General features: G+C 38.8%; 1 protein-coding gene across 2 annotated transcripts in view; it reads right to left on the bottom strand.

Moving 5' to 3' along the window:
• LOC110454011 (39S ribosomal protein L28, mitochondrial-like) overlaps positions 1 to 11,842 on the bottom strand; it is a 94,932-nt gene that overhangs the window by 71,729 nt on the left and 11,361 nt on the right. For both annotated transcript variants that reach the window (XM_021503306.1, XM_021503307.1), the window contains exon 2: positions 7,743 to 7,902. In XM_021503306.1, the coding sequence (XP_021358981.1) occupies positions 7,743 to 7,902 (160 nt within the window). The remainder of the gene's footprint in view (positions 1 to 7,742; positions 7,903 to 11,842) is intronic.

Below are 11,842 nucleotides of genomic sequence, written 5' to 3'. Positions count from 1 at the left end.
ATATGACACCTGTGACCTTGAATGTCGAACAAGGACATTATAATATTAGGTTGAACAGAGTTTATAGTCTTCCAACCCAGCATGCTTCTGGAAAAATATCATTACCCTGGACCTTTTGGTTATACAGAACAAATCATTTAAAGATTTAAACATATATTGACCACTGTGACCTTGAATATGGGCGAAGGTCATTCACTTGGTAGTCCTTCATCCCAGCATGTTAATGGCCAAATATCATCACCCTTGGCCTTTTGCTTATTAAGAAGTCATTCAATGGTTTTAAACATATTTGACCCCTGTGACCTTAAAATATATTTGTCAAGGTCATTCATTTGAACTTGGTAGTCCTTCTTCTCAGCATGTTACTGGCATTATCCTAGGCCTCTTGGTTATTCAGAAGAAGTTGTTTAAAGGTTAAGAACACATTTAACCCTGTGACCTTGAAAAAAGATGAAGGTCATTCATTTGAACAAACTTTATAGCCCTTCATCCCAGCATGCTACTAGCCAAATATCATAACCCTAGGCCTATTGGTTATTCAGAAGAAGTTGTTTAAATGTTTAAAACATATTTGCCCTCTGTGACCTTGAATATAAGTCAAGGTCATGTATTTGAACAAACTTGGAAGCCCTTCATCCAAGCATGTTACTGGCCAAATATCATCATCCTAGGCCTCTTGGTTATTCAGAAGAAGTTGTTTAAAGATTTTAACATATTTGACCCCTGTGACCTTGAAAATTGATGAAGGTCATTTATTTGAAAAACTTGGTAGCCCTTCATCCAAGCATGCTTCTGGCCAAATATCATCACCCTAGGCCTTTTGGTTACTGAGAAGAAGTTGTTTCAAGTAAAAAGTTGACGCCGGACAGACGCCGGACTGACGACGGATGACGGACGCCGCACCATGCCATAAGCTCACATGGCCCTTCGGGCAAGGTGAGCTAACAATAAAGGATGGTGGGGAACCTGCATTGGCTGGCTCAAAATATTGTTTTGGGGCGAGTAAAAAATTTGAACCACTGGCCCAAATGACATTGGTGGCCCAAATAATTTTGGGAAGAAATATTTCCACAGCATTTAACACAATGCTTCAGCACATTAATTACATATAACATGACAATGTTCGTAATATGTAAAACAGAATAAAACATTATATTTTTAATTCTTCAACCCTGTTTCCCAAAGAAATACACAAAACTGGCACCTCATAAAAGACACCCTGGCTGTATTTTATATAGAAAATCTGAAAAAAAAATCATCAAATCGAAGTAATGACAACTGAAAAATGTACTGCCTCCCAGTTAATGTGGAAGGAACTTTAATTTCTTTTATTCATAAATTTATCAACAGTCACCCAAACTATTTTTGTTGTGACTACCTCACTTTTGACAACTTTTGGTCGTCCAAGCAAGACTTTAATCGTCCACTTCAGGCACTGCTGCACAACAAGGGAACAAGGGGAACCTACATATAAAATTTGAGAAAGATCCCTCCCGTTCTTCTTGAGAAATAGTGATAACAAACTTTCACTATCAAAATCCAAGATGGCTGCCTTTCGGCCATGTTGTTTATCCGATCAGTCTCAAAAGTTGCCCTGCACAGCTAAGGACCAAGGGGAACCTACATATAGAATGTGAGAAAGATCCATCTGGTGCATCTTGAGAAATACCGATAAAAAAATTGTTTAAGGACAGACGGCGGACAACGGCGACGGACGACAGACTGACCACGTACCATGGACGCAGGGTGATTTGAATAGCCTTCCATCAGATGATGGTGGGCTTATAAAATGGCAATATTTTTCGAATGCCGCCTTTTAACGGGTATTACATAAACAAGAGGCCCAATGGGCCTGCATCGCTCACCTGGTATTAATCTCACAACTGTAATCTTAAAGGTGGACTAAAATACAGCTACAGGCAAAATATCAGTATTACATTCATAAGAACCTATTAAAAGACTTAAACATGAAGCCTGTGTCCTTGAATGTCGAACAAGGACATTAGGTTGAAAGTGGGTCAAGGTCATTCATTTGAACAAACTTGGTAGCCCTTCATCCTAGCATGTTACTGGCCAAATATCATTACCCTAGGCCTCTTAGTTATTGAGAAGAAGTTGTTTAAACATTTTTTAAGACAATTGACCCCTGTGACCTTGAACATAGATGAAGGTCATTCATTTGAACAAACTTGGTAGCCCTTTATCACAGCATGCTACTGGCCAAATAGCATCATCCTATAGGGTTTTCGGTTATTGAGAATAAGTTGTTTAAAGTTTTTAACACATTTGACCCCTGTAACCTTGAATATATATAAAAGTGATTCATTTGAACAAACTTGGTAGCCCTTCATCCTAGCATGTTACTGGCCAAATATCATTACCCTAGGCCTCTTAGTTATTGAGAAGAAGTTGTTTAAACATTTTTTAAGACAATTGACCCCTGTGACCTTGAACATAGATGAAGGTCATTCATTTGAACAAACTTGGTAGCCCTTCATCCCAGGATGCTACTGGCCAAATATCATCATCCTGCGACTTTTGGTTAATCAGAAGAAGTTGTTTAAAGTTTTGAACATATTTGACCCCTATGACCTTGAAAATAGGTGAAGGTCATTTGACCAGTTTGCTTCTGGCCAAATATCATCATCATAGGCCTTTTGGTTATTGAGAAGAAGTTGTTAAAAGTAAAATATTGACGCCGGACGCCGGATGGACGACGTACGCCGCACCATGGCATAAGCTCACTTGGCCCTTCGGGCCAGGTTAGCTTATAACAAGAATCAGAGTAAAACCAGTAAATCCCCCACTTCGTTTGGAGGATTTAATAAGAAACGGAGTAAAACCAATAAGTCCCCCACTTCGTTTGGGGGACTTAACTAATAATAACATGAAATCAGAGTAAAACCAGTAAGTCCCCCACTTCGTTTGGGGTATTTAATAAATAACAAGAGGCCCAATGGGCCTGCATCGCTCACCCGGTATAAATCTCACACTTGTAACCTTAAAAGTGATCTAAAATAAAGCTACAGGCAAATTATCAGTATTTATGATTAAAATTCATTCAGAAGAGCCTGTTAATTCTTTTTAAACATTTCACCCCTGTGATTGAAAGTCGAACAAAGTCATTATGTTGAACAAATTTTATAGCCTTTCATCTCAGGATGCAACTTGCAAAGTATCAACATCCTGGCACCCATGGTTATTCAGAAGAGGTCGTTTTAAGATTTTAAACAAATTTGACCCCTATGACCTTGAATATACGTCAAAGTCATTCATCTTAACAAACATAGTAGTCCTTGATCCCAGCATGCTACTGACTAAATATCAATATCCTGAGCCTTTCGGTTATTGAGAACAAGTTCTTTAAATATTTTGAACATATTTGCTCCTTGTGACCTTGAATTTGATTCAAGATTATACATTTAAACAAATTTGGTAGCCCTTGAGCCAAGTATGCTACTGACTAAATATCATCACCCTGGGCATTTTGGTTATTCAGAAGAAGTTGTTTAAAGTTTTTAACATATTTGACCCCTGTCACCTTGAATATGGGTGAAGGTCATTCATTTGAAAAAACTTGGTAGCCCTTCATCTCAGCATGCTACTGACCGAATATCATCACCCTGTGCATTTTGGTTATTCAGAAGAAGTTGTTTAAAGGTTTTTTAACCTTAACTTTGTGCCAGGTGAGCTAAAAATCAGAGTAAAACCAGTAAGTCCCCCACTTCGTAGGGGGATTTAATAAGAAATGGAGTAAAACCAATAAGTCCCCCACTTCGTTTGGGGTACTTAATTAATAACAAGAGGCCCAATGGGCCTGCATCGCTCACCTGTTATTAATCTAACACTTGTAATCTTAAGATTTCATAAGAACCTATTAAAAGATTTAAACATATGACGCCTCTGACCTTGATTGTTGAACAAGGACATTAGGTTGAAAGTGGATCAAGGTCATTCATTTGAACTAACATGGTAGTCCTTCATCCCAGCATGCTACAGGCCCAATTTCAGTAACCTGGCCCTTTTGGTTATTGAAAAGAAAATGCTTGAAGATTTTACGACATTTGACCCTGTGACCTTGAAAGTTGGTCAAGTTCATTCAGTTGAACAAACTTGATAGTCCTTCATCCCAGCATGCTACAGGCCCAATATCAGTACCCTGGGCCTTTTGGTTATTGAGAAGAAGTCGCTTGAAGATTTTACAACATTTGACCCCTCTGACCTCGAAAATTGGTCAAGGTCATTCATTTGAATAAACTTAATAGTCCTTTATCCCAGCATGCTACAGGCCCAATATCAGTACCCTGGGCCTTTTGGTTATTGAGAAGAAGTCGCTTGAAGATTTTACAACATTTGACCCCTCTGACCTCGAAAATTGATCAAGGTCATTCATTTGAATAAACTTAATAGTCCTTTATCCCAGCATGCTACAGGCCCAATATCAGTACCCTGGGCCTTTTGGTTATTGAGAAGAAGTCGCTTGAAGCTTTTAAAGACATCTGACCCCAATGACCTTGAAAGTTGGTCAAGGCCATTCATATGAACAAACTTGGTAGCCCTTCATCCCAGCATGCTACAGGCCCAATATCAGGACCCTGGGCCTTTTGGTTATTGAGAAGAAGTTGTTTGAAGATTTTAACATATTTGACCCCTGTGACCTTGAAAGTGGGTCAAGGTCATTTATTTGAACTAACTTGGTAGCCCTTGATCCCAGCATGCTACTGGCTCAATATCATCTACCTAGGCCTTTTGGTTATTGAGAAGAAGTTGTTTAAAGCAAAAAGTTGACGCCAGACAGACGTACGACGTACGACGGACGGACGGACGACGGATGCCGCACCATAACATAAGCTCACTTGCCCTTCGGGCAGGTGAGCTAATAAAAAACAGAGTAAAACCAGTAAGTCCCAAGCTTTGTTTGGGGGACTTAATTAATAATAACAAAAATCAGAGTAAAACCATTAAGTCCCCCACTTCCTTTGGGGGATTTTATAAGAAACTGAGTAAAACCAACTAGAACACTGACAGGTCAGTAAGGGCCCCGTCTTGTGGCAATATATCCCCCATAATCATCAAGAAGCAATCTGCCCCTATAGCCGAGCTTGACCTTTGACATTTGGACTTCAAAAAGAATTGCAAGAAAGCAAAATATACATTTTACATGTACTATGATGTGAGTCTTGTTTCGTTTCACCTCCATATTTGCTGGGCTAACAGAAATGTAAATACTGATGCAATACTCATTTGTTAGCTTTGATTTGTGTTATTTCACCTTATATACCTCCTCCATCAAGAGCCAGGGTCAAAGTCAGAAATCCACTTTGTCTTTGACCTTTGGACCCAAATGACCCTGACCATTAACCCAGTGACCCTAATCTTTGGTCAGTTGCCTTATTTTTTAATTCCGACCAACTTTGTTTCATAATATCAAAACAAAATGTTCATCAGTGAAAAAAACAAAACTTGACCTTGACCCTTTGGACCCCGTAACCTGGACCTAAGGTCAGTTGACTCTGTGTTAAGTTCTGAACAAGTTTGCTACAAAATAACATAAAAAAAAGTTAATCAGTAAAAAGATACAATAATTGACCTTGACATTGACCATGTCACTTTGACCTTAAGTCAGTTGACTCCTTTTTAAATTCGGACCAACTTTGGTTCATAATGTCATAACAAAATGTTAATCAGTAAAAAGATACAAAATTTGACCTTGACCTTTGACCCAGTGACCTTGCCCTTTGGTCAAATGACTCCTTGTTTAATTCTGACCAACATTGCTGCATAATGTCATAACAAAATGTTCATCAGGGAAAAGATACAAAATGTAGCCCTGACCTTGACCTTTAGTCAGTTGACTCCTTGTTCAATTCTGAGCAGTATTGCTTCAAAGTGTCATACCAAAATATTCATCATTTAAAAGATGCACAATTTTACCTTAATCTTTGAACCTAATGACCTTGACCTTTGACCTTGATTTTTTTTACCTCAATGTGTATTTTTGTAAACTGAACATCTTGACCAAGTTTCATGTACATCGGCCAATAAATACCAAAATTATCAGCCAGGAACAAAATTTGTGGACAGACAGACAGACAGACAGACAGACAGACAGACAGACAGACAGACAGACAGACAGACAGACAGACAGACAGACAGACAGACAGACAGACAGACAGACAGACAGACAGACAGACAGACAGACAGACAGACAGACAGACAGACAGACAGACAGACAGACAGACAGACAGACAGACAGACAGACAGACAGACAGACAGACAGACAGACAGACAGACAGACAGACAGACAGACAGACAGACAGACAGACAGACAGACAGACAGACAGAGTGATTACTATAGGGCACCCGTATCTCTGATACGGGGCCCTAATAAGAAACAGAGTAAAACAATAAGTCCCCCACTTCGTCTGGGGTGACTTAATAAGAAACATAGTAAAACAATAATTCCCCACTTCGATTGGGGGATTTAATTAATAATAAGAAACAGAGTAAAACCAGTAAGTCCCCCACTTCGTCTGGGGTGACTTAATAAGAAACATAGTAAAACAATAATTCCCCACTTCGATTGGGGGATTTAATTAATAAGAAGAAACGGAGTAAAACCAATAAATCCCCCACTTCGTTTGGGGGATTTTATAAGAAACGGAGTAAAACCAATAAATCCCCCACTTCGTTTGGGGGAGTTAATTAATAATAAGAAACAGAGTAAAACTAATAAGTCCCCCATGGGCCTAAACAGTCACCTGAGTCCTACAGTATTTATTTTTGTTGTTGAAATATGTACCAATTTGAGTACAAAATAGTTAAGTATAACGTCAGGACCATGAGCTGATCATTCCTAGATCGAGTTTCAGTTAAATCGGCCTATGAGAACTTGTTTTTAAGTTTGAAATAGTTGTTTCAAAATGGCGGCCGTGGTGGCCATATTGGATTTCTGATCAACCCGAAAAATAACAACACTTTGTCAGGATTATGAGTCGATCATTCCTACAAAGTTTCAGTTCAATCGGCCCAGTAGAACTTCACTTTAAGTTTGAAATAGTTTTTCAAAATGGCAGCCGTGTCGGCCATATTGGATTTCTGATCGACCCGAAAAATAACAACATTTTGTCAGGACCATGAGTTGATCATTCCTGCAAAGTTTCAGTTCAATCGGCCCAGTAGAACTTCACTTTAAGTTTGAAATAGTTTTTCAAAATGGCAGCCGTGTCGGCCATATTGAATTTCTGATCGACCCGAAAAATAACAACATTTTGTCAGGACCATGAGTTGATCATTCCTACAAAGTTTCAGTTCAATTGGCCCAGTAGAACTTTACTTTCAGTTTGAAATAGTTTTTCAAAATGGCGGCCGTGGCGGCCATATTGGATTTCTGATCAACCCGAAAAATAACAACACTTTGCAGGACCATGAGTCGATCATTCCTACAAAGTTTCAGTTCAATCGGCCCAGTAGAACTTCACTTTAAGTTTGAAATAGTTTTTCAAAATGGCGGTCATGGCGGCCATATTGGATTTCTGATCGACCCGAAAAATAACAACACTTTGTCAGGGAGATGTCAGTAACCTTCCCATGAAATATTAATGAAATCCCTTTGCCAGTATTTCAGTTTTAGTTGAAAATGTAAAATGTTAACGGATGACGGACGACGACGGAGGAAGATGGATAGCAATAGGTCACTTGAGCTAAAGCTAAGGTGACCTATTAAAAAGTGATATACTTACGGCCGATGTTGTGACACATCGTAACGCCACTTTGATCCCGATGGAACATAATGTACAGCCTCTGGTTCCTTGGTTAGAAAGTCGATACAACGTTTCTTATAATGGTCGGGGAGGATCTTGTCTGCTCTCTTGTCCCAAGTGTAGGTGTAGGCTGCTTTTTCTGTCAATAAAAAACAATTAGCAAACTAGTGGAGTTCTGTATTGCTTATTACAACTGCCTTATGGTCTCACTTTTTGTTGGTCAGTATTGGATAATGACTGAAACCTGGGATTTCTTCTGAATTCAACCTAGAGATGAGGGTGTTAGCCCGAATCTCTTGAGTTGTATTCAAAAGAAATCCCAGGTTGAGGTCATTATCCGACTTAAACCAATGTGCTCTTTTGTTGAAATAAATACCACCCACCACAGTTCACTAGTCACGCACACTTTGTAAGGTGTCAAAATAAACTTTTTGCCCCGCCTGACTACGGCATAACATGACTGCTCCTTCCCGGAAACAGCCGAGATATTAGATTTCATTTCACTCAGAATATAACATAAACCCTCAAATCAGTGAAAGGGTACCACGGCCTCAATTCGTATCAGGACATGGATTTCTATTTCTATTTAATAATATTACATAACATCTATAACTAGATTTGATGCAGATAAAAACACGGGATTTCCAATAGGACAATGATCAAAGATATGTTCTCGAACTGACGATCGCTTATAAACGTTTCTCTTCGCTTCCCTTTGCTTCCCTTCTCTCACAAACCTATTTTGTAGGTTTCACTTGTTTATTGGCCTGCATCACTTACTGGTCACCGAAAACAAACATTTAAACATACAGTGAGTAAATTGTTCCTGGACATATTGAAGCTGACTATCATACCTAGTAAGTTTGGAAGATGTACCTTGTTTGTGGATAAGAGCAATAAGACCACAGTAAGGAGACAGTCTCTACGTAGTTTGAATGTTCTGTACGGGTTATTGCATGAGTAGTGTAGTGGGGGATTCCCAGAGTGCTGTTTACTACGAATGTAGTTCGTAAATGTGGTCATATAGTCCGTCCACTATGTACGCCAGGACGATTAATTGTTTCTATATCAGTTGGGTTTGCCACGCCAAAGAAAGATTGATGTTTACCCAGCGCAGGAGAGGTGTAAACTGTCCACATTTTTAAGATTGATATAAATCAAAGTACTGAGAGTACTGAAAGCACTTGATAATCGCACAAAAATGACAAATGGAAATCCCTAATAACAAAGTGGTATATCTTCGTCATTTTTGATGCAATGACCTTGAAACTTTGGAAATACCTTGAATAGACCTTGCTCTTTAATATTTAAAAAACAAAATGAACTGATTTTATGATTTTTATTTTTGACCTATATTTGACCCCATAACGAGGCTTTGAACTTGAAATTCTCTGATAACATGTCACGGAAAAAAGTTAGCCCCGACTAAGCTCTACCAGAAGTATGAAGCGTTCATGCAGTACAACGAAAGCTTTCGAAGTTATTGTCGTTCGAAAAACGTTTTTAAAAAACTCCATTTTTAGATCTGTGACCTTGACCTTTGACATTATGATCATGAATTTGTTCGCATACCATGTGTTTCTTGTCCTCTAATACGTACTGAAATATGAACGTTGTATCTTTATTCGTACTTGAGATAGAGTGTCGACAAGATCATTTGACCCCTGTGGCCTTAAATGTAGGTCAAGGACAACGATAACCCAAAACTTTTATAGGGAAGCCTACATACTATGAATGTACCAAATATCAACTCTGTATGTGTCTGAATGAAGGAGAAGAAGCATTTTGAGGAAAATGCTGGAAATTTTGAATTTTGGCGGGAAAACGAATTTTTCAAAGTGGCATATCTTCGTCATTTTTGAAGCTATGACTTTGAAATTTTTCACATATACCGTCATTAGAACATGCCCTTTAAGATGAAATAAAAATATAACTCAATTTGAGATTTTTATTTTTGACCTATATTTGACCCCATAGCGAGGCTTTTAACTTGACATATTCTCTGAAAACATGTCATGGGGAAAAGTTAGCCCCGACCAAGATCTACAAGATCCACATAACGTTCATGCAGAACAACGAACGCTTATGAAGTTATGATCGTTCTAAAAATGTTTTAAAAAAATGTATTTTAGATCTGTGACCTTGACCTTTGATATTATGATCATGAATTTGTTCGCACTGTATGTTTCAGTTGTACGCTACCACATACTGAAATATGAACGTAACATCTTTATTTGTTCTTGAGATAGAGTGTCCACAAGAATTCTGGAAATAAGAATAAGAATAATAATAATAAGAAAAAACATAACAATAACAATAGGTATTTCCATCCGAAATGGAAATCCCTAATTAGACATAACAGTTTCAGACATTACTATATATGTTCTAACCCAATACCGAGCCGGAGCAATGTAACCAAAGAGTTTACAGCCAGCTCGAGTTTACAGGTGGCGACACCAAATTGTCTCATAGTTACCTAATGTCGCACTGGAGCAATGTATCAGAAGAGTTACAGCCAGTCCGCAAAAGGTAACATTTTTTATTTAATTGTAACACGTAAGATGCTATTCTTCATCCGGTTTGGTATAGCAAGGTATACATAGGAGTAGTCTTGGTAACACCAAAGTTTGTACTACTACAAATATTATACTCGCACTCAACTCAGTATTGCAGCAAAGTCTGCAGATCTGAACAACAGAAGCAATCAGTCACAATTTGTAGCAAACAGGACTTTGTCTCAACAGCTACAAAACCCAGCTGCCAACTGAGTTGAAGAATAGTATCAACAATAAAAAGTCTATATGATGAGTTCGCCCCAAAATGCCAATATGATGTTTTTTTATGTACTTGATGTATTTCTGTATACAATTATACTTGTGCATGATTATGGATGTTTTATGATATGTATGTACGATAGAATATTAATTAAATGTGTGTACAAAATCTATCTTGCTGTTATTTGTTAATTTAAACTGATACAGACACACTCACACAGTTTGGCTGATAAGACACACTCACAGTTTGGCTGATACAGACACACTCACACAGATTGGCTGATACAGACACACTCACACAGTTTGGCTGATAAGACACACTCACAGTTTGGCTGATACAGACACACTCACACAGTTTGGCTGATACAGACACACTCACACAGTTTGGCTGATACAGACACACTCACACAGTTTGGCTGATAAGACACACTCACAGTTTGGCAGATACAGACACAATCACACAGTTTGGCTGATACAGACACACTCACACAGTTTGGCAGATACAGAAACAATCACACAGTTTGGCTGATAAAGACACACTCACACAGTTTGGCTAATAAGACACACTCACAGTTTGGCAGACACAGACACAATCACACAGTCTGGCTGATAAGACACACTCACAGTTTGGCTGATACAAACACACTCACACAGTTTGGTTAATACAGACACACTCACACAGTTTGACTGATACAGACACACTCACATAGTTTTACTGATACAGACACACTCACACAGTTTAGCTGATATAGACAAGCTAAAATTACACAGTTTGGCCGATACCGACACACTCACACAGTTTGGCCGATACAGACACAATCACACAGTTTGGCCGATACAGATACACTCACAGTTTGACTGATAAAGACACACTCACACAGTTTGGCTGATACAGACACACTCACACAGTTTGGCTGATAAAGACACACTCACACAGTTTGACTGATAAAAACAACCTCACACGGCCGACACACTCACACAGTTTGGACGATATAGACACACTCACACAGTTTGGCAGATTCAGACGCACTCACACAGTTTGGCTGATAAAGGTCACACTCACACATTTTGGCTGATACAGACACACTCATACAGTTTGGCTGATACAGACACACTCACACAATTTGGCTGATACAGACACAGTCACACTTTTTGGCTGATACAGACACACTCACACAGTTTGGCTGATACAGACACACTCACANAGACACACTCACACAGTTTGGCTGATACAGACACACTCACACAGTTTGGCTGATACAGACACACTCACACAGTTTGGTTAATACAGACACACTCAAACAT

This window comes from Mizuhopecten yessoensis, unplaced genomic scaffold, assembly GCF_002113885.1.
Source record: "Mizuhopecten yessoensis strain PY_sf001 unplaced genomic scaffold, ASM211388v2 scaffold7629, whole genome shotgun sequence".
Classification (NCBI taxonomy): Eukaryota; Metazoa; Mollusca; class Bivalvia; order Pectinida; family Pectinidae; genus Mizuhopecten; species Mizuhopecten yessoensis.
The sequence above is the reverse complement of the archived record's forward strand: the minus strand, read 5'-3'. Positions and strand labels throughout refer to the sequence as shown.